The sequence below is a fragment of the Salvelinus alpinus genome, chromosome 27 (assembly GCF_045679555.1).
Source record: "Salvelinus alpinus chromosome 27, SLU_Salpinus.1, whole genome shotgun sequence".
Classification (NCBI taxonomy): Eukaryota; Metazoa; Chordata; class Actinopteri; order Salmoniformes; family Salmonidae; genus Salvelinus; species Salvelinus alpinus.
This window is the reverse complement of record NC_092112.1, coordinates 39,194,641-39,217,987: the sequence shown is the minus strand read 5'-3', so window position 1 is coordinate 39,217,987 and position 23,347 is coordinate 39,194,641. Positions and strand designations below refer to the sequence as shown.

At 43.2% G+C, this 23,347-nt stretch overlaps 1 protein-coding gene across 1 annotated transcript in view; it reads right to left on the bottom strand.

Moving 5' to 3' along the window:
- The window catches only part of LOC139556534 (phospholipase B1, membrane-associated-like), a 40,712-nt gene that overhangs the window by 6,467 nt on the left and 10,898 nt on the right, over positions 1 to 23,347 (bottom strand). Inside the window, exons 11-41 of the mRNA XM_071370591.1 lie at positions 23,047 to 23,157; positions 22,843 to 22,908; positions 22,666 to 22,737; positions 22,178 to 22,252; positions 21,990 to 22,050; positions 21,309 to 21,367; positions 21,055 to 21,134; positions 20,836 to 20,879; positions 20,528 to 20,636; positions 20,333 to 20,384; positions 20,134 to 20,214; positions 19,910 to 19,975; positions 19,648 to 19,754; positions 19,327 to 19,408; positions 19,095 to 19,199; positions 16,851 to 16,946; positions 12,130 to 12,201; positions 11,839 to 11,916; positions 11,568 to 11,628; positions 11,258 to 11,316; positions 4,003 to 4,070; positions 3,811 to 3,854; positions 3,104 to 3,206; positions 2,826 to 2,877; positions 2,490 to 2,570; positions 2,292 to 2,357; positions 2,052 to 2,146; positions 1,853 to 1,934; positions 1,526 to 1,630; positions 1,340 to 1,435; positions 849 to 923 (exon numbers count right to left, since the gene is read on the bottom strand). Coding sequence (XP_071226692.1) covers positions 849 to 923; positions 1,340 to 1,435; positions 1,526 to 1,630; positions 1,853 to 1,934; positions 2,052 to 2,146; positions 2,292 to 2,357; positions 2,490 to 2,570; positions 2,826 to 2,877; positions 3,104 to 3,206; positions 3,811 to 3,854; positions 4,003 to 4,070; positions 11,258 to 11,316; positions 11,568 to 11,628; positions 11,839 to 11,916; positions 12,130 to 12,201; positions 16,851 to 16,946; positions 19,095 to 19,199; positions 19,327 to 19,408; positions 19,648 to 19,754; positions 19,910 to 19,975; positions 20,134 to 20,214; positions 20,333 to 20,384; positions 20,528 to 20,636; positions 20,836 to 20,879; positions 21,055 to 21,134; positions 21,309 to 21,367; positions 21,990 to 22,050; positions 22,178 to 22,252; positions 22,666 to 22,737; positions 22,843 to 22,908; positions 23,047 to 23,157 — 2,403 coding nt within the window. The remainder of the gene's footprint in view (positions 1 to 848; positions 924 to 1,339; positions 1,436 to 1,525; positions 1,631 to 1,852; positions 1,935 to 2,051; positions 2,147 to 2,291; positions 2,358 to 2,489; positions 2,571 to 2,825; positions 2,878 to 3,103; positions 3,207 to 3,810; positions 3,855 to 4,002; positions 4,071 to 11,257; positions 11,317 to 11,567; positions 11,629 to 11,838; positions 11,917 to 12,129; positions 12,202 to 16,850; positions 16,947 to 19,094; positions 19,200 to 19,326; positions 19,409 to 19,647; positions 19,755 to 19,909; positions 19,976 to 20,133; positions 20,215 to 20,332; positions 20,385 to 20,527; positions 20,637 to 20,835; positions 20,880 to 21,054; positions 21,135 to 21,308; positions 21,368 to 21,989; positions 22,051 to 22,177; positions 22,253 to 22,665; positions 22,738 to 22,842; positions 22,909 to 23,046; positions 23,158 to 23,347) is intronic.

The following is a 23,347-nucleotide window of genomic DNA, read 5'->3' as shown; positions in this document are numbered from 1 at the left end:
CGGACAAATATGGGTTTGGCGATGCCAGGAAAACGCTACCTGCCCGAATGCATAGTGCCAACTGTAAAGTTTGGCGGAGGAGGAATAATGGTCTGGGGCTGGTTTTCATGGTTCGGGCTAGGCCCCTTAGTTCCAGTCTAGGAAAATCTTAACGCTTCATCATACAATGACATTCTAGACTATTCTGTGCTCCAACTTTGTGGCAACAGTTTGGGGAAGGCCCTTTCCTGTTTCAGCATGACAATGCCCCCGTGCACAAAGCGAGGTCCATACAGAAATGTTTTGTTGGGATCGGTGTAGAAGAACTTGACTGGCCTGCACAAAGACCTGACCTCAACTACATCGAACACCTTCGGGATGAATTGGAACACCGACCGCGAGCCTAATTGCCCAACCTTACTAATGCGCTTATGGCTGAATGGAAGCAAGTTCCCGCAGCAATGTTCCAACATCTAGTAGAAAGCCTTCCCAGAAGAATGGAGGCTGTTATAGTAGCAAAGGGGGGACCAACTCCATATTAATGCCCGTGATTTTGGAATGAGAAGTTGGACAAGCAGTTATCCACATACTTTTGGTCATGTAGTGCACAGCTGGTCTAATAGAAGCAAGTATTGGCACCATGAATATCTTACAAAGAAAACAACAGCCTGCAGTACCGTGGTCGCCCTTGAACTTCTGGGCTTCTATGAGAGGGGGCAGTCATTCTCCCATGAGCTTGTCACCAAGGCTGGTCACCAGCGAAACCAGTACTAGTCACCAGCATATGGTCTATGGTCTATGCAGTTTTTTTCAGCAGGGAAACTTTTCCCCAATAAATGTTGTGTTCGTGTCATGTGCATTCAGCATACCTCAGAGGGGCAGTTGATCTTGGTGCGGTCGTATGTGAAGTTGTTGTAGACCTGCTTCATGCCTACCGGCTCCAACTGCAAAAACAAAACAATACCGTTGTCAGACCACAAACCTGTATGCCTTAAAATACACTGACCATAGAGCTCATGTGTTTTGAGTTATGCTTCAGAGTGGCAGGTAGCCTAGTGGTTAGAGCGTTGGACTAGTAACTGAAAAGTTGCAAGATCGAATCCCCGAGCTGACAAGGTAAAGATCTGTTGTTCTGCCCCTGAACAAGGCAGTTAACCCACTGTTCCTAGGCCGTCATTGAAAATAAGAATTTGTTCTTAACTGACTTGCCTAGTTAAATAAAGGTAAAATAAAAAAAGAGTGCTCTCTATGTAGCCTGGTCCCAGATCTGTGGGTGCTGTCTTGAAAATGAACATGGGGAGTTGGCAAGACAGCACAAACAGATCTGGGACCACACTACTCTTTATGTGGCTGTCCTTACCATGTTGTTCCAGAGAGCAATGGCCATCTCAGCGTGTGCCCGCTCACTGATGTGGAAACAGTCCACTGAGAAGAAACTCAGGTCAGGCTTCCCAATCTGAGGAGACAAGAGAACGCAGTGTGTGTGTTTGTGCGGGCTTGCGCATACATGCATGCGTGTGTGTGTGTGCAGTTGAACCACACTCACCCCAATGTGAGGGACAAATGCGTGCCGTAAGTAGGGTTGAACGACTACAGTGAAGTCCTCTCGCCCATCATAGCGCCCCCCAGAGACCAGTCTCTCAGTCTCCATCTGGACAGAAGCACGGAGAGGGTAGAGAGATCAAAGAGACACTGTTAAGTATTGTAGAATTGTGTCGGATTGATCTGATCACATCGAATCCCTGTATCTTTATGTGTGGAACTTATGTATCTCTGAGTAACACACTTTACATGACACATTGGAACATTGGCAAAGACTCTCCAAAGCCCAGTTGTTTTAAGACTGGTAGTTCAGACCTTTTTCTGCACTTACCTGGTACTGCTGGTTGATCCGCCTAACCTCTGTAAGCTCAGGAGAATTCTCTTCAGGGTTCAAAAAGCAGGGGCAAGAATTCCTGTGCAAAACAAAGACACGTGAGAGGAAACATTCTGAATATACACATTCTACCGACATACGGTGCAGTGGGTGTAGCTGCCGTCTTCGTGGGGAAATGGGGAGGTCCCATACAAACCTCTGTACGAGGTTGCAGACCAGATCGTTCTTCCTGACACTCCTCAACGGATTCATTTCCAGAACCTCGATAACATTGACCATTACCCTCGGTACCTTAGCGAGAGAGATGGAGGGAGAGAGAAAAGAGGGGTGAAAGATGGCACGATATTTGGCTTTAGATTCTGCAAATGATCCTCGTTGAGTAAGTACAGGCTTTCACCAATAATAGATCTCCATTACCAAGCTGTCCATCACTTACCTCTTTGTACAGCATGTCCAGGCTCAGCATCAGATTCTCACTGTAGTTCTTGGGTGTAAGGTTGTTCTGTGTAAAGAAGAGCATACAGTAAATAACACTATTTTTAACACTACCACAGTTCCCCAATGTGCAACAAAGTTATTAAGATTGTAATACTTTTTTGTGTCTTTTGTTTGACTTTAGGATAAGAATACATACATGGTCCATGCAATAATCACACAGATCCCTGGCACCAACTAATAAGGTCACTAGCTTCCAATCCTGTTCAAAATTCACCTTCTGTGTGGAAGACGAAGGGATACAATGAGAAGAGAGAAAAATAGCTATAGATTATCATACACTTATATAATACAACAATATGTAATTATGATTACTAACTGAGTCCAGTATAACTATTCAACACATTGAAGAGGCTGCGTCCCAAATTGAAACCAATTCTCCATGTGGTGCACTACTTTTGACTAGGGCCCATAGAACTCTGGTCAAAAGTAGAGCACTATGTATGGAATAGGTGCCAATGGGACATAGTCTCACCTTGTCATCTTTCATGGCCTTGATGAGAGCTTGGACTTGGGCTGCGATGTCACTACAAGAGACATTTGTTAAAATGTGGTGTTTATTATTCCTTTGTTCAAATGAGAAGAAAAGACAGGAGACACTGAGGGGTGGGGGGGGGGGGGTGATAGGGGGTGATAGGCTGCTGGAAGTGAAAGGATGACACAAAAAAATAGGATGGGAAATAGATTGACAGGAAAAAGAGGACAGTGAGTGGACGAGGGAACAGAGAGGTCTAAACTTAGCTCTCTACTCACAAGGCCATGGCTCCAGGCACCGCCATGTTAAAGCCCTTATTCTGCAGAAAGCCCTGACCCTTAGAGAATCCCTGGAGGGAAGGGTTGAATTTTTTCAGGATGTCTGAGAGAGAATTGAGAGATGGGAAATACTTATTGGCTTATTCTGGTGAAGCACACAGACATTTCAGTATCAAATGGTCCTTTTTAGCTAAACTACAGAGAGGGTGCTTGATGAAGAATGTTTCCTCTATACAAGGAGGCTGCACTCCAAAGGAATGTCATGATATCATATGCTGAGACCGCCATCTTGTGGATATGTGGAATGCTGCAAAGCCACAAGATCATGGGACGGGTGATGTCATGTCTTGTGCACTGGGTGTTTATTGAAGTCTTTCTCCAAAGATGTGACAGAAATGTGAAATCATCAGTGTGAGGAAGCTACTCTGAAAATATAGCGTACCAAGCTACAAATTACTTCACACCGGAAGAAGTTAAGAAACGTATAGTTTACCTAACTAAATCAAAAGTAGCTCACTACATCCAAACTGCTGAGTAAAAAAATGTCATACCTAAATTTGAAATACCATAGACTACAAATTGCAAGAACAGATCACTCTGGAGTCAGATGTTAACCGAATTTGTAATTTATCCTACTAAACACAAAAAACGATTTTTCCTTTAAAATGATCCAATAGGATCAGTGACAAGAGGAAATAGTGACTCACTTGGTAGTGTGGTGACAGTGTCCAAGGTCTGATCTCCTCCGATACTGCAGAAATGCGCACACATTTAGTCAATTTCACTGTTGACAATTGTTAAAAAACAGTATGGCAGTGTCAATGTGCTCTGCAAGTGGTCCATAATGTGTATGCTGTGTAGTTTGACTATTTTTCTGCATGATTCATTACAGTAGGTACCTCCATGACACTCCTTTATACTGCGTGTTGAGTTGCAACACGTTCTTTGCCTTGGCTCCAACTGCTGCCTGCAAACAGATTACAACAAAGGCACATAAACAACCCATCATGTAACAAATATACTGTATCCTCTCAGCACAAAGGATAATATAAAAGTCAGACACAAGCATGTACTGCTGGTACATTAGTATCCATATGAATACACTTGACTTGCACAAACACTTCGAACATCAATGGGGCATCACTAATGCCAAACGACTCCCTGATAACAAATGATTAGATGGTTCATATCAGGGTTTTTCTGGATCAAAAAGTGGCTTAGGTGGTGGGCATGGCAGGGGGCGTGGCAGAGGGCATGGCGATATTCCAAGATGGCATAGCAGTACGGACGTGTTTGTTGTTGTCCCGTGTACATTTTATGTTTTTTTGTTTTTTGTTGTTGTATATATTTCAATATATTTAAACCTTTTTTTCCATTTCTAAATTAAATATACCTTCCAGCAACACGCCTCACCCAGTGTGATACGGATCTGCTATTTTTAGACCTTATAGCTTGAACCTCCATCAGGGACTAGCCATCAGAAGCTAACCAGCTAATTAGCTATTTAGTCATTGTTAGCCACTGCTAGCGGCTTTTACCTTTAGCTCAGACACCAGCTACTTTTAGCCTGGATAATACCTGCCAGTCTGCACAGCACGATAACAACCCTGAGCATATCGGGCTGCTTTTGTCCACTACATCACTGGATTCCTGCCGTAAGCTCTTGACCATTACACTGGATCATCGCAGCTAGCTAGCTGCTACCGAGTGGCCCAGCCCCGAAGCTAGTCTTGAGCCAGGCCCATCTCCCGGCCTGCTCAGTGGACCCTATGATCACTCGGCTACACAGCTGATGCCTCCCGGACCCTTCACTAACACGACTAGAAGCAACCGACGTAATTCCATCCGATGTGCCCTCAACCGGCCTTTGCCGGACATCGGTGACGCCCTTGTCCCGAAGCTAGCACCAGTTAGCCTCAAGCCACGCACATCTCCTGGCTAGCGTAGTAACGACTACCTAACGGCTTTCCTGTCTCATCTATTGCTGTTCACTGGACCCTATGATCACTTGGCTACATAGCTGATGTCTGCTGGACTGTTCATTAATCATGGTACTCCATTTTGTTTATTTTGTTTATCTGTCGGCCCCAGCCTCGAACTCATGCCCTGTGTGTAATTAACTGACCCTCTCTGCCCATTCATCGCCATTTTACCTGTTGTTGTTGTCTTAGCTGATTACCTATTGTTGTCTTACCCGTTATTGTCTTACCTAGCTCTCCCAATCAACACCTAAGATTGCTTTATGCCTCGCTTTATGTCTCTAATGTCAATATGCCTTGTATACTGTTGGTTAGGGTAGTTATCATTGTTTTATTTTACTGCGGAGCCGCTAGTCCTACTCAGCATGCCTCAGATAGCTCTTTTGTCCCACCTCCCACACATGCGGGGACCTCAACTAGCATAACTAGTGCCTCCAGAGATGCAAGCTCTCTTATCATCACTAAATGCCTAGGTTTACCTCCAATGTACCCGCACCCTTCCATACCCCTGTCTGTACATTATGCCCTGAATCTATCTTACCACGTCCAGAAATCTGTTCCATTCATTCTCTGTTCCCAACGCACTAGACGACCAGTTCTGATAGCCTTTAGCCGTACCCATACCCTACTCCTCCTCTGTTCCTCGGGTGATGTAGAGGTTAACCCAGGCACTGTGTGTCCCCAGGCATTCTCATTTGTTGACTTCTGTAACCGTAAATGCCTTGGTTTCATGCATGTTAGCATCAGAAGCTTCCTTCCTAAGTTTGTTTTACTCACTGCTTTAGCACACTCCGCCAACCCGGATGTCCTTGCCGTGTCGGAATCCTGGCTTAGGAAGGCCACCAAAAACTCTGAAATTTCCATCCCCAACTACAACATTTTCCGTCAAGATAGAACTGCCAAAGGGGGAGAAGTTGCAATCTACTGCAGAGATTGATAGATCTTTTCAGGCTTACTTTCCAGGTCTATGCACAAACAGTTCAAGTTTCTAATTTAAAAAATGAATCTCTCCAGAAGTAAGTTTCTCACTGTTTGCCGCCTGTTATAGACCCCCCTCAGCTCCCAGCTGTACCCTGGACACCATATGTGAATTGATTGCCCCCCATCTATCTTCAGAGTTCGTTCTGTTAGGTGACCTAAACTAGGATATGCTTAACACCCCGGCAGGCCTACAATCTAAGCTAGATGCCCTCAAACTCACACAAATTATCAAGGAACCCACCAGGTACAACCCTAAATCTGTAAACATGGGCACCCTCATAGATATTATCCTGACCAACTTGCCCTCCAAATACACCTCTGCTGTTTTCAATCAGGATCTCAGCGATCACTGCCTCATTGCCTGAATCCGTTATGGGTCCGCGGTCAAACGACCACTCCTCATCACTGTCAAACGCTCCCAAAAACACTTCTGCAAGCAGGCCTTTCTAATCAACCTGGCCTGGGTATCCTGGAAGGATATTGACCTCATCCCGTCAGTAGAGGATGCCTGGTTGCTCTTTAAAAGTAATTTCCTCACCATCTTAAATAAGCATGCCCCTTTCAAAAAATGTAGAACTAAGAACAGATATAGCCCTTGGTTCACTCCAGACCTGACTGCCCTCGACCATCACAAAAACATCCTGTGGCGTACAGCACTAGCATCGAATAGACCCTGCGATATGCAACTTTTCAGGGTAGTCAGGAACCAATACACACAGTCAGTTAGGAAAGCAAAGGCTAGCTTTTTAAAACAGAAATTTGCAACCTGTAGCTCTAACTCCAAAACGTTTTGGGACGAAAGCATGGAGAATAAGAGCACCTCCACCCACTGCACTGAGGCTAGGAAACACTGTCACCACTGATAAATCCACAATAATCGAGAATTTCAATAAGCATTTCTCTTCGGCTGGCCATGCTTTCCTCCTGGCTACTCCAACCCCGGCCAACAGCTCCGCACCCCCTCAGCTACTTGCCCAAGCCTCCCCAGCTTCTACTTCACCCAAATCCAGATAGCTGATGTTCTGAAAGAGCTGCAAAACCTGGACCCGTACAAATCAGCTGGGCTAGACAATCTGGACCCTCTCTTTCTAAAATTATCCGCCGCCATTGTTGCAACCCCTATTACTAGTCTGTTCAACCTCTCCTTCGTATCGTCCAAGATTCCTAAAGATTGGAAAGCTGCCGTGGTCATCCCCCTCTTCAAAGGGGGTGACACTCTAGACCCAAACTGTTACAGACCTATATCCATCCTGCTCTGCCTTTCTAAAGTCTTTGAAAGCCAAGTTAACAAACAGATCACTGACCATTTCGAATCCCACCGTACCTTCTCAGCTGTGCAATCCGGTTTCCGAGCTGGCCACGGGTGCACCTCAGCCACGCTCAAGGTCCTAAACGATATCATAACCGCCATTGATAAAAGACAGTACTGTGCAGCCATCTTCATCGACCTGGCCAAGGCTTTCGACTCTGTCAATCACAGTATTCTTATCGGCAGACTCAACAGCCTTGGTTTCTTTTCTCAAATGACTGCCTCGCCTAGTTCACCAATTTCTTCTCAGAAAGAGTTCAGTGTGTCAAATCGGAGGGCATGTTGTCCGGACCTCTGGTAGTCTCTATGGGGGTACCACAGGGTTAAATTCTCAGGCCGACTCTTTTCTCTGTATATATCAACAATGTCACTCTTGCTGCGGGTGATTCCTTGACCCACCGCACGCGGACGACACCATTCTGTATACATCTGGCCCTTCTTTGGACACTGTGTTAACAAACCTCCAAACGAGCTTCAATGCCATACATCACTCCCTCCGTGGCCTCCAACTGCTCTTTAAATGTTAGTAAAACTAAATGCATGCTCTTCAAACCGATCACTGCCCGCACCCGCCTGCCCGACTAGCATCACTACTCTGGACGGTTCTGACTTAGAATATGTGGACTACAAATACCTAGGTGTCTGGCTAGACTGTTAACTCTCCTTCCAGACTTATATTAGGCATCTCCAATCCAAAATTAAATCTGGAATCAGCTTCCTTTCGCAACAAAGCCTCCTTCACTCACGCTGCCAAACATACCTTTGGAAATCTGACTATCCTACCGATGCTCGACTTCGGGGATGTAATTTACAAAATAGCCTCCAACACTCTACTCAGCAAACTGGATGCAGTCTATCACAGTGCCATCCGTTTTGTCACCAAAGCCCCATATACCACCCACCATTGCGACCTGTATGCTCTCGTCGGCTGGCCCTCGCTACATATTCGGCGCCAAACCCACTGGCTCCAGGTCATCTATAAGTCTTTGCTAGGTAAAGCTCCGCCTTATCTCAGCTCACTGGTCACCATAGCAACACCCACCCGTAGCACACGCCCCAGCAGGTATATCTCACTGGTCATCCCCAAAGCCAACACCTCTTTTGGCCGCCTTTCCTTCCAGTTCTCTGCTGCCAATGACTGGAACGAATTGCAAAAATCGCTGAAGTTGGAGACTTATATCTCCCTCACTAACTTTAAGCATCAGCTATCTGAGCAGCTTACCGATCGCGGCAGCTGTACACAGCCCATCTGTAAATATCCCATCCAACTACTTACCTCATCCCCATATTGTTTTTATTTACTTTTGTGCTCTTTTGCACACCAGTATTTCTACTTGCACATCATCATCTGCACATCTATCACTCCACTGTTAATTTGCTAAATTGTAATTACTTCGCTACTATGGCCTATTTATTGCCTACCTCCTTTCTCCATTAGCACACACTGTATATAGATTTTTCTATTGTGTTATTGACTGTACTTTTGTTTATCCCACGTGTAACTCTTGTGTTGTTGTTTTTTGTTGCACTGCTTTGCTTCATCTTGGCCAGGTCGCAGTTGTAAATGAGAACTTGACCTCAACTGGCCTACCTGGTTAAATAAAGTTGGAAAAAAAGAACAACAAAAAAAGAATGAGCGAGGTCAGACATCAGCGCGGCTACATTTTAGAGAACATTTTAGAGGCCCCCAACTTGGCGCTGTAGAGAAATTTCAGCATTTCTATGTCAATTTCCAGCAATTCTACACATTTTTCTTTTTCTCAAACATAATAACAAAATGAATACTGCTAAATTCATAGTTTTTGGAATCTTTAATTCTCCCTGACTGTCTAGCTTTTATTTAGGTGATTGTTAGTTCCCAAAGAGGATATTATAAAAACATCTACAGTGGGGAGAACAAGTATTTGATACACTGCCGATTTTGCAGGTTTTCCTACTTACAAAGCATGTAGACGTCTGTCATTTTTATCATAGGTACACTTCAACTGTGAGAGACGGAATCTAAAACAAAAATCCAGAAAATCACATTGTATGATTTTTAAGTAATTAATTTGCATTTTGTTGCATGACATAAGTATTTGATCACCTACCAACCAGTAAGAATTCCGTCTCTCACAGACCTGTTAGTTTTTCTTTAAGAAGCCCTCCTGTTCTCCACTCATTACCTGTATTAACTGCACCTGTTTGAACTCGTTACCTGTATAAAAGACACCTGTCCACACACTCAATCAAACAGACTCCAACCTCTCCACAATGCCCAAGACCAGAGAGCTGTGTAAGGACATCAGGGATAAGATTGTAGACCTGCACAAGGCTGGGATGGGCTACAGGACAATAGGCAAGCAGCTTGGTGAGAAGGCAACAACTGTTGGCGCAATTATTAGAAAATGGAAGAAGTTCAAGATGACGGTCAATCACCCTCGGTCTGGGGCTCCATGCAAGATCTCACCTCGTGGGGCATCAATGATCATGAGGAAGGTGAGGGATCAGCCCAGAACTACACGGCAGGACCTGGTCAATGACCTGAAGAGAGCTGGGACCACAGTCTCAAAGAAAACCATTAGTAACACACTACGCCGTCATGGATTAAAATCCTGCAGCGCACGCAAGGTCCCCCTGCTCATGCCAGCGCATGTCCAGGCCCGTCTGAAGTTTGCCAATGACCATCTGGATGATCCAGAGGAGGAATGGGAGAAGGTCATGTGGTCTGATGAGACAAAAATATAGCTTTTTGGTCTAAACTCCACTCACCGTGTTTGGAGGAAGAAGAAGGATGAGTACAACCCCAAGAACACCATCCCAACCGTGAAGCATGGAGGTGGAAACATCATTCTTTGGGGATGCTTTTCTGCAAAGGGGACAGGACGACTGCACCGTATTGAGGGGAGGATGGATGGGGCCATGTATCGCGAGATCTTGGCCAACAACCTCCTTCCCTCAGTAAGAGCATTGAAGATGGGTCGTGGCTGGGTCTTCCAGCATGACAACGACCCGAAACACACAGCCAGGGCAACTAAGGAGTGGCTCCGTAAGAAAAATCTCAATGTCCTGGAGTGACCTAGCCAGTCTCCAGACCTGAACCCAATAGAAAATCTTTGGAGGGAACTGAAAGTCCGTATTGCCCAGCGACAGCCCCGAAACCTGAAGGATCTGGAGAAGGTCTGTATGGAGGAGTGGGCCAAAATCCCTGCTGCAGTGTGTGCAAACCTGGTCAAGAACTACAGGAAACGTATGATCTCTGTAATTGCAAACAAAGGTTTCTGTACCAAATATTAAGTTCTGCTTTTCTGATGTATCAAATACTTATGTCATGCAATAAAATGCAAATTAATTACTTAAAAATCATACAATGTGATTTTATGGATTTTTGTTTTAGATTCCGTCTCCCACAGTTGAAGTGTACCTATGATAAAAATTACAGACCTCTACATGCTTTGTAAGTAGGAAAACCTGCAAAATCAGCAGTGTATCAAATACTTGTTCTCCCCACTGTATATGTCCATTCTCTTTTCTGCATACTTTGTATCTGGTTTTAGTAGTTTAAGTTTACACTTAAAGCATTTTTCATCCCTAAAATGCACCAAGTGTTGTTGTTTTTTTACACTGTTTGGACTTTTAGGGCCAGCCCAAGGATTACAATGGCATAAAAATCCCTGGATATGTCAGCAAATTTGCTATCAGCACATTCAGATTGTTCTATTTTACAAGCACCCATGCATGCACACAGGCGTGCACACACACACACACACACACACACACACACACACACACACACACACACACACACACACACACACACACACACACACACACACACACACACACACACACACACACACACACACACACACACACACACACACACACACACAAACACTCTCTTACAGTGTTTGAGTCTCCCAGTGCTGCCACCACCTTGATATCTCCTGGTCGCAGCTTATGAACTGGGGACAGAGGAACATATTGATACATAAACACAAACACACCAGCATCTCTTTACTTTCCATTGTCCATAATGTTACAACAAATTAATCATACACTGTTGGGTTTCGACACCTATCTCAGACACGTTGTGTGATTGGTGTGGTGAGGGGGTTGGACAAATGTCATGCAACCAGATCATTGGCCTTCCCTCAGTCATGCACTTCCTCTTATGAAACCTTGTCACCTCTTACTACACTTCTCTCACTCTCACCTGATGTAGGCACAGAGGTGGATGGAGCAAAATTCCCACAAGAGAAGTCACTTCCCCAGTTCTGGGAGAGAAGACAGACAACATATTGACAGATGAATGTGAGACAGCATTGTCATATATTGAATACCTAAATTAACGAGTAACACATTGCTGTAATAACAGTTATCATTACTCCTCTATAACTTGAAAGTTTTGACTTGGTCCACCTTATCTACACATGTAACTTTTTTACTGGAGGGCACAGAGATTTAAACCTGGAATGGTGGACTACCGTAATTGGTGGAAGTGTTGGGGTGGGTTCCTCATAGGTGTAGTTGCTGTTGACATAGGTCCACACGAATGGTGAGGTCTTGGGGGAAGACAGAGACACAGTTGTATCAGCTAAACATATAGTACTATCAACACTTTATATTCGTGAATTGACATGTTCTAATTGCACTCTTTTCTGTAAAACTCCAAAAGGGTGACCAAAATATCTCAGTAAATGCAATGAAATAAAGTGAAGACGTCACAGTAGTTCTATAGTTCCGACAATTGTAAACATATTGTCTTAATGTTGTACCTTAGAGGGGCATTTCACAGGGATATCATCATTAAAGTCCTGTTGGGCAGTCTTCTTGCCCAGAGGCTCCAGCTAGTGGAACACAAAAGCAACAAGAATGATTCAGCAACATGTCAGAGAATTGAAAAGAACTGGGAGGATTGTATAATAGCTTGCATTTCAACTCAAGGTGTTATTTGTGTCTCAATTTTGTGAATCTTCCTTTATGTCCCTCAGTGCAACACAGTGTTGTGTTTTGGGTAGTGACAGTCAGAGCCATATGCTGTATATGTTATGACATGTCACATTTATTGGCACATGTATATATGAAATGTCAGGCTCTATATAATATATAGATGGATATATGTGAGGTGGCCTACGAGAACCTGTCAGGTGTCGCAGATTACTTATTGTTAGGAAAAAAGCAAAATGCAACAAAAATTTGTTTTTGTGGAAATTGAGATTTTGGTTGTTTTGAAATCTTTAAACCCTTTACTTTATTGTAATGTAAAAATATTGCATCATTATTTAAGGAAAATTGTTGGTTTCCATTTTTTTTTATGTTAGCTTGCATGCTCGATGTGAAAACGCTAGCTCAAACTTCCCCGACCTGAGTGTCGCAGCTGACTTGCCCATTCAAGGCAACATGCTACAGATCAATTACATCAGGCTGGTCGGATTTTCATTTTGTCTAAAAGTAGCCATACGCCGTAGCTAATGAGTAACGTTCCTAAAAGAGGTTCAGACTTTCTTCCGATGCTTGATCAGTGGTCAGGCCTATTAGCTGGCAAAAATGTCATGAAAAGTTATGAAAATATATTAAAAGTATTGCAGTAATTTCAGCCGTTCAGAATTATTTCGATTTTAGGTAGCAAAGCAATCAATATCCTATCAGTGGCGGTTCTAGCTTGTAAGGCTCTCTGGGCTACCCCCCGCTCCCCCCACCAAAAAAAACACCATTCTGCACTAACTGTCATTTAATTCAGACATTTGGAACAACACAAATAAATAATCATAACATTTAAAACTATATAAATATAAAAATATATACAAAAATAATATCAAAAAGATGTAACAAAGACAAATAGAAACAAATTTGTGTCGATTTGGCACTCGAGCATCAATACATTACCCATCCCCCAACACTGTCAACCAAGAGTCAAGACTAAACCAATTCACCTTGGTGGTGTGCAGACTTGTTTTATATTATTCTTAATGATTTTGCTCAAAACAGAAAAAAATGCAAAAATATGTTTGTGAAACTATATATTCACAGTATTATGGATGATATGTGGTTTATTTGGTAGTATTTCATAGTGTGACTGATTTTACTAATTGCATTAGTAATGTACAAAGTTAGAGGTGCGCTATTTGATAGATTCCCCTGCTCCCCCTACCTTCCCAGGCAGTAGCCTGCCTAGCTCACAAACTAGAATGAGGGTGCCCACTCCGACAAGGTTAATTGATCCACAGTCCCACACGGTGACATGATATCATTGACGTGCAAATGAGCGATAGAAAACCGATCGCCCAAATGTCACCATTCCGAATTCTTTTGTGCACCGCCATCTAACCATATATATATATATATATATATATATATATATATATATATATATATATATATATATATATACACAGTTAAAGTCGGAAGTTTACATACACCTTAGCCAAATACATTTCAAAACTCAGTTTTTCACAATTCCTGACATTTAATCCTAATAAGAATTCCCTGTCTTAGGCCAGTTAAGATCACCACTTTATTTTAAGAATGTGAAATGTCCGAATAATATTTGAGATAATTTTTTATTTCATCTTTTATTTCTTTCATCACATTCCCAGTGGGTCAGAAGTTTACATACACTCAATTAGTATTTGGTAGCATTGCCTTTAAATTGTTTAACTTGGGTCAAACGTTTCGGATAGCCTTCCACAAGCTTCCCACAATAAGTTGGGTGCATTTTGGCCCATTCCTCCTGACAGAGTTGGTGTAACTGAGTCAGGTTTGTAGGCCTCCTTGCTCACACACGCTTTTTCAGTTCTGCCCACAAATTTTCTATAGGATTGAGGTCAGGGCTTTGTGATGGCCACTCCAATACCTTGACTTTGTTGTCCTTAAGCCATTTTGCCACAACTTTGGAAGTATGCTTGGGGTCATTGTCCATTTGGAAGACCCATTTGTGACCAAGCTTTAACTTCCTGACTGATGTTGTTTCAATTTATCCACATCATTTTCCTGCCTCATGGTGCCATCTATTTTGTGAAGTACACCAGTCCCTCCTGCAGCAAAGCACCCCCACAACATGATGCTGCCACCCCCTGCTTCACGGCTGGGATGGTGTTCTTCGGCTTGCAAGCGTCCCCCTTTTTCCTCCAAACATAACGATGGTCATTATGGCCAAACAGTTCTATTTTTGTTTCATCAGACCACAGGACATTTCTCCAAAAAGTATGATCTTTGTCCCTATGTGCAGTTGCAAACCGTAGTCTGGCTTTTTTATGGCGGTTTGGAGCAGTGGCTTCTTCCTTGCTGAGCGACCTTTCAGGTTATGTCGATATAGGACTCGTTTTAATGTGGATATAGATACTTTGTACCTGTTTCCTCCAGCATCTTCACAAGATCCTTTGCTGTTGTTCTGGGATTGATTTTCACTTTTCGCACCAAAGTACGTTCATCTCTAGGAGACAGAACGCGTCTCCTTCCTGAGCGGTATGACGGCTGCGTGGTCCCATGGTGTTTATACTTGCACACTATTGTTGGTACAGATGAACGTGGCACCTTCAGGCATTTGGAAATTGCTCCCAAAGATTAACCAGACTTGTGGAGGTCTACAATTTGATTTCTGAGGTCTTGGCTGATTTCTTTTGATTTTCCCATGATGTCAAGCAAAGAGACACTGAGTTTGAAGGTAGGCCTTGAAATACATCCACAGGTACACCTCCAATTGACTCAAATTATGTCAATTAGCCTATCAGAAGCTTCTAAAGCAATGACATAATTGTCTGGAATTTTCCAAGCTGTTTAAAGGCACAGTCAACTTAATGTATGTAAACGTTTGACCTACTGGAATTGTGATACAGTGAATTATACGTGAAATAATCTTGTGTCATGCACTAAGTAGATGTCCTAACCGACTTACCAAAACTATAGTTTTTTAACAAGAAATTTGTGGAGTGGTTGAAAAACGAGTTTTAATGACTCCAACCTAAGTGTATGTAAACTTCCGACTTCAACTGTATATACCCTAGCATGACTATCTGGAAAACACTCTGCATCAAAACTCAGAATGACAGACAGGGTCTCCAAGTCTTGCGCTCGCCACCGGGTCTGAGTCGCCCCAAATGGCATGCATCACAGACACCGGGGATCCCCAACTTCAGTTGATCCACCCTAACACTCAACCCCACCCCAGTTGTCACTCCTGTCAGCGGTGCACTGCTCCGGAGAGCAAAGCAGGACACCACTTTCACCTCATGTCTCAAAACGCGCAGCACCCTCTTCCTCTGAGCAGCAGACACACACAAAATAAACACAAGTCCACCTCTGGATACTTTGACCGAATGAACAGAACCCAACTCCTTCTTCACCCAGCCTGATACCACAAACGGATCGGCCAAAAGTTATGGGTTCACCTTCTTAATGAATCGTACTCCCACTGGGCCAGAGTCATCTCAGGCATTTTCCTGGTCATTGGGGTGAGGCTCAGAAGCCTTCACCTCACCTCATTTTTTCTCCTCACTTTCTGTCGACTGCTCGGGGTCTCAGGTGAGAGAGGATCTTCAACGTGGAGCAAGCAGGTATGTTAAGATAGCTAGCTAGCTAGTTAAGTACACAATGCATTAAGCTAGACTTTATAAACTATCAGGCCTTCACTACCTGCATCTACTTTGCATTTGTTCAAGGTAGACTATAGTTGTTGGAGTAACAGTACTATTGAAGACAAGTTTGAAGACAAGATGGCATAGCTAATTATTACCATTATTTTTGCCATCTTTCCAGTGGCAGTGTTATATATGGTCAAATCAAACAGATCTTTCTTGAATGTTTTTCATTTTAGGAATTTGTTGTTGATGGTTCATAATCGCAGTGAAATGTACGTTATTTTGTATCATTATATTATACTGTATATGTATCTATTATTGTATAGTAGAATCATTAATTCTAGTAATGATTATTGAATGCAAACAATACCAGCAGTTACTGTTTTAAAAAATAATAAATGTAGTGACAATCTCTTTTGAAACAATCAAGTTGTGTTGGTGTTTTTCCTCTCATGCCTCTCAATGGAATTAGAAAAAAACAAGAGTCTTTGAATGCCGTTTTCTCCGTTTTTACTTTTTGGCTGAAGTCAACTTTAAAACCTCCTAACTCAGGTTTTGATAAAGATACCTCAATGATTTGAAAATATCTGGATTTGGGACCGTTTGTAGTTTTCAGAACTTCAAAACAAGTTCAACATTTGACAATGTGAAGGGTTTGCCTAGGCTGCCATACATATTATGTGTTACACTCATAGCACATTTCTTTCTCTCTAGAAGCAAAAACGGTTGTTGTGCTGTCCCCATAGAAGAACTCTTTTAAGAACCCCTTTTGGTTCCAGGTAGGACCCTTTTGGATTTCATGTAAAACCTTTTCCACAGAGGGTTCTACCTGGAACACAAAAGAGTTCTAGCTGGAACCCAAAAGGGTTCTATCTGGGGACAGCCACAGAACCCTTTTCTAAGAGTGTATTGGGTCTCACCATGTTGTTCCAGAGACCACGAGCCATCCGAGTCTGGGCCTTCTGACTGAGATGGAAGCAGTCGGGACTGAAGTAAGTGCGGTCTGGACGTCCATCCTATGTGTCAGACAGAGAGTGTAGTGTCAATATGTGTGTTTGTGTTTGTGTGAAAGACAAAGTGCAGAAAAAAAGTAAAAAGGTGTGCAGGTGAGTTTAGAAACCCAAGAGGATATACAGACCCCTTGACTTTTTCCACATTTTGTTACGCTACAGCCTTATTCTAAAATTAATTAAATAAACAATTTTCCTCAGCAAACTACACACAATACCCCATAATGACAAAGCAAAAGAAAAAAAAATCACATTTTTGCTAATTTATTAAAAATAAAAAACAGAAATATCTTATTTACATAAGTATTCTAACCCTTTGCTATGAGTCTCAAAATTGAGCTCAGGTGCATCCTGTTTCCATTGATCATCCTTGAGATGTTTCTACAACTTGATTGGACATGATTTTGAAAGGCACACACTTCACTATATAAGGTCACACAGTTGACAGTGCACGTCAGAGCAAAAACCAAGCCATGAAGTCGAAGGGATTGTCCGTAGAGCTCCGAGACAGAATTGTGTTGAGGCGCAGATATGGGGAAGGGTACCAAAACATTTCTGCAGCATGAAGCTTGAAGGTCCCCAAGAACACGGTGGCCTACATCATTCTTAAATGGAAGAAGTTTGGAACCACCAAGACTCTTCCTTGAGCTGGTCGCCTGGCCAAACTGAGAAATCAAGGGAGAAGGGCCTTGGTCAGGGAGGTGACCAAGAACCAGATGGTGACTCTGACAGAGCTCTAGAGTTCCTCTGTGGAGATGGGAGAACCAGCCCGTTTGGCACATGACAGCCCGCTTGGAGTTTGTCAAAAGGCACCTAAAGGACTCTCAGACCATGAGAAACAAGATTCTCTGGTCTGATGAAACCAAGATTGAACTCTTTGGCCTGAATGCCAAGCGTCACGTCTGGATAAAATCTGGCACCATCACTACGGTGAAGCATGGTGGTGGCAGCATCATGCTGTGGGGGTGCTGCGCGTGAGGCTCGGAAGCCTTCACCTCACCTCATTCTTTCTCCTCACTTTCCGTCGACTGCTCAGGGTCTCAGGTGAGAGAGGATCGTCAACGTGGAGCAAGCAGGTATGCCAAGCGTCAGATCTGGAGGAAATCTGGCACCATCCCTACGGTGAAGCATGGTGGTGGCAGCATCATGCTGTGGGGATGTTTTTCACCGACAGGAACTGGGAGATAAGTCAGGATTGAGGCAAAGATGAATGGAGCAAAGTACAGAGAGATCTTTGATGAAAACCTGCTCCAGAGCGCTCAGGACCTCAGACTGTGGCGAAGGTTCACCCTCCAACAGGACAACAACCCTAAGCACACAGACAATGAGTGTCTTTGGGACAAGTCTTGAGATGTCCTTGAGTGGCCCAGCCAGAGCCCGGTCGAACATCTTTGGAGAGACCTGGAAATAGCTATGCAGCAATGCTCCCCATCCAACCTGACAGAGATGGGAGAACTCCCCAAATACAGGTGTGCCAAGATTGTAGCGTCATACCCAAGAAGAGTCAAGGCTGTAATCACTGCCAAAGGTGCTTTAACAAGGTACTAAGTAAAGGGTCTGAATAATTATGTAAATGTGATATCTGTTTAAAAAAATATATAAATCAGCAAAATGTCTAAAAACCTGTTTTGCTTTGTCATTATAGGGTATAGTGTGTAGATTGACGATGGAATTTAAAAAATATATATATTTTAGAATAAGGCTATAACCTACTTTCCGAAGGCACTGTATATGTATAAAAACTATTCTTTGCTCTCTCTCTCTCATATATATACTGTATATATACAAAAGATTGTTCACTCAATGAAACAATGCATAGTAATTACAATTGAACATGATCAACTCAGTGTGTGTGTGTGTGTGTGTGTGTGTCTGTACATGCGTGTGTGCGTCTGCCTGTGTATATATAGGTGTGTGTGTGTGTGTGTGTGTGTGTGTGTGTGTGTGTGTGTGTGTGTGTGTGTGTGTGTGTGTGTGTGTGTGTGTGTGTGTACAAGCGTGTGTCCGTCTGCCGGAGTATATGTGTGTGTGCGTGCATTTGTGCGTTGGAGTGTGTGTGTAGCCATGTAACGGCATTGGAATATTCATACACACGGTTCAGTCGTACAATTGTTGTTTTAGAGAACAAGTGAGTGACAACGCAGTGTGCCTAACCTCCATCACTGGAATGATGATGTCTCGCAGGAAAGGCTGCAGGACCACCGTGAAGTTGTTATGGGTGTCGTATCGTCCTGACTCCACTAGCTCATGCAGTCCACGCTGAAAGAGGTAACAGTTCATTTTTGTTATTGGTAATCAATGAGCAACCACCCTCTTATGGTATTTACCATAGCGTCATGTATAATATTGTGGTCTCAATGCACTGCAGAATGAGTCTTTGCCATACCTGATAATCTCTGTTCAGAACGTGGAGTTTCTGAAGTGTTACAGAGCTCTCCTTAGGCGAGATGACACAGGGACACAGAATACTGAGGGAGAGACACACGATCAGGTGTTACTGATCTAGACTTCAGAGATCCGTTGGTATATTACCCTGCGTAATGGCAAATATATGAAAGTGGTGGCTTGATGAGGAGGATTGCGGATAGGGCGCATCCTGACTCAAAGTGTGCACTTGCACCCTCCCTGTCATGGATTTTACAATGGTGAAAACTCCCTCCAGCAACTGCTCTAGTTAGTTTCTCCACTTGCAGGGAGGGACTCTTACTTGGCAAGCCAGGTAGGGCACTTGAGATAGGCATTTTTTTCTGTGTACATCTGTCTCAGGATGGGGATGTAGAGAGGCTCCACCAGGTTGACCAGGGCCCTCGGCACCTGAGAGACAGAGACAGATAGAGAGAGACAGAGAGACAGAAAAAGTGTTTGTGTTAAACAACAAGTAATTGAAAACACAGGAATGCATGTGCTTGCTGATAAGATTTGTAAATGTAAAAATGTGGAAATAACTGTGGCATGTCTACAGCTCTTACCTGTTTATGAAGGTAATCCAGAGACTCACGAATGTGGCGCACGTAGTTTTCAGTGGAGTAAAACAGCTGTGGGACAATGAAAGGTAGTGACAGTCAGAGCAATGGAACATGCACATCCGGTACCATATCACTGCAGACAGAGTTCTTAGAGGAGGTCACGATACAGAATGGTATTGTATTGTATCTGGATGTAGTGTATCTTATCATCAAGTATTGGTACTCACAGAGTTGTAGCAGTATTCACACATGTCATTGCCTCCAATGAACAAAGTGATAACTTTCCAGTCTTCTTGGAAATTAATGCTCTGTGAAAGAGGACAGAGGGGGAGAACATGTTCACATATAAGCTTGCTTATTATATCAATCTATGTGTGGTAGGCAAACAAAAAGTAGATTGAAATATAATTCAGGATTGTCTTTTACCGAGTCATTCTTCATCCTGGCCACCAGTGCTCGCACTTGGTCTGGTATGTCCCTTAAAAACAAACACAGACAATCTAACATCACTATTCAGCAACAGTATAAAAACGACAAAACATATTCAGTAAAACATAGTCAGTCAGAGAGGCAGGTATGTCTGGATAGAAGAGTATCATATGGACTGATGATGAGACTCACTTGGCTCTTTCTCCGGCCACAGCCTGGTTGAGGAAGGCCTGAGTGGTGTCCTCTTTGCCTTTGCCCACTGAGTAGCCAGTCAGGGAGGGGTTAAACTCACGCAGGATATCTGAGCAGCAACACAAAAGACAAAAGACATATCCGTCAAACCTGACTACATTGATAATGATGCACATAAAACAACAGCATTTTTCTTACTCTTCTGAATGTAAATGTGTGAATGTGTATTCCAGTCTTTGGGCAACATTTTGGCTACACAATTAGCCTGATAGCTAAGACAAGACGACAGCAACAAGAAGGGGACTCACTGGGAAGAGTGGTGACGGTGGTGAGGTTCTCGTCTCCACCGACACTGAGAAACACAAAGGCTGATTATAGACTATTTAGAGATGTAAACCATATAGATTAGTGTTCACCTCTACCTCCAGGTAACCCACAGCAAAGGAAGATGAACTGACATTGACACTGCACTTTGTACTGCTGTGTTATTGTAGGAGCGATAAGGACCCTTTATGATAAGGACCCACCTGTATGATAACCCCCTGTACTGCGTCCGGACATCCAGTAGGTTGATTACGCTGGATCCCGATCCGACACCGTTGCCCGCCTGCCAATCGGTCAAAGAGAGTGTTATAAATATAGCAATAGCATGAGTGTAATAATACGGGTAGCAATAAAATATGATGAGCAACAGTCCTACAACTGGGTAATGTAGATTACTTCACTAATGTACTAGCTACTATAGTACAGATAAAAGGTAAACAAGGAACAGGTGACTTACAGTCAGAGAGTCGCCCACTGCAGCTACTACTTTAATATCGCCAGGCCGGAGGGCGTGAACTGTGAACGCATAGAAGAGCAGGTGATGAGAATGAAGTAAGGCAAACTTTATCCAGGTAGCACAATCAGAAACCTGTTGACATCGCACTGTCTGTTTTCTAAAACTTTTTTTTGCCAATTTTCAATTGGGGCTGTAACAGTCTATTACAATTCAGTCGGACAGTACTTTTGAAAGTATTTCAATCTGAAGGAAGTATGGTTTGAAGAGACTGTAATGCATCGGAAAAGTGTTGTGAAATTCAGAAGATATTTTTTTATGATCTTCTGTGTAGAAAAAAACTTTATCATTAATGATGTTATTTTACCCCCAGTCTGATTTAGTGCCTGGTCTTATCCATTCTGTTCTATTGAGTCTAATGGGCAAAGTAGAGGGAAACGGAAGTCTTATCTTTCAGCGACGGGGTCATAATATGGTGTAGCTTAAACAGTTCAAAGGATAGAGCCACACTTGCAAGAAGAAAACAGAAACCGCTTTGTTAATTACAACGCATCTAGCGATCCCTAGTTTGGGAAACTGCAGTAAGTGCAGGGTTATACAAGACCAGGGCATACTGGCTCTGTTTCAACAAACAAGCTGTATATTGTACACTGTATGTTGTATAATTGTGAGGATTCCTCTCACCTGAGGTGGGTGGGGAGTTGGAAGGGCTACGGTCTTCGCAGGGCATATGAGTGCCCATGATCTGATGACAAGGCACACAGAGCACATCCAGAGTAATTACCATGTATAATGTGTATGCAGAGACCACCATGTGCAGAGGTCTAATAGTCATACAGTATCAGGCCTCATACATGACAACAATAACTCACAGGGTCGAGAAGAGGAGAGGGCTCACTGGTACGATCTGATGGAGAGTTACTCTCTGTTCTCAGGAAAGGCCGGTCCTGCGAGAGAGAGAGCGAGAGAGAGAGAGAGAGAGCGAGAGAAATGTAAAGAGGGTGGGGGATGAAGGTTTGAAAACAACAACAGAAATATTTCTCAGTTGTATGAATCATACTATACTGTGTGAGACTTTTATAGGCAGCTCATAGTACAGTATGTGCACAATGTACAGTACATTCTATTAATCCCACACGATACTGTATTTACCAGACTTCAGGCAGGGGTCCAAATAGTATTTGTGTTCTTTTAACTACCTTAGCTGCACTTTATTGAGCTTGTTTGGTGTAATGGAACCAATGAATGGGCCCTAAAGTACAAACCACACTCTGGCACTCCAGGCAGTCTCAATGAAAGTATTTGAAAGAAAACTACTTGAACCCAGGTGTGGTGTGTGTTGGAGGCCACACTCTCTCACCTCACTGGGGCATATCACAGAGATAATCATGCTATTTTCCTCCATGTTCTGCTGGCCTATGGTGGGCTGCAGCTGAAAAACAGAAAACAAGTCTCATTTGTTTGCCTTGACTAGAACTGAGAGCCGAGACAATGCCACAGTGTGTTAGCAGCATGTGTAGTATTTTGTGTGACTCACCAAGTTGGCCCACATCTGTACTGCCAGTTTGTCTGTGTGTTGTTCACCCGCTCTGGGGGCAGCGCTCTGTACATAGATTAACACGTATGCATCAGAAATGCAAGCGTACGCACACACCATAACAACTCCACTCTGCATCACACAATAGGATAGGCACATTAATGTATAAAAATTGTAGGGAAGGTTTAATGGCTTGTCACTCACAATAAAAGAGGCGGGGTCTGATGTGATGAAGGGGGCATCCTGCAGTAGGACGGTGAAGTCATCTCTGCTGCTGTACCACTGCTTCTCCACCAGGTGTCGATCAAGGGACTCCTATTGACCACCATGAATAATGGTTTGTAAAAATAACTATATATAATACACATTTTTAACTGAAATATTGGTCCACTAAATCCCCAGCAAGGAGAGATGAGTGTTCACTTTTATTTGAACTTGTAAAGTACCCTGTACTACAGCCCCTTCCGTCCATATCTCCTATAGCCATTTTATCCACTATACAAAT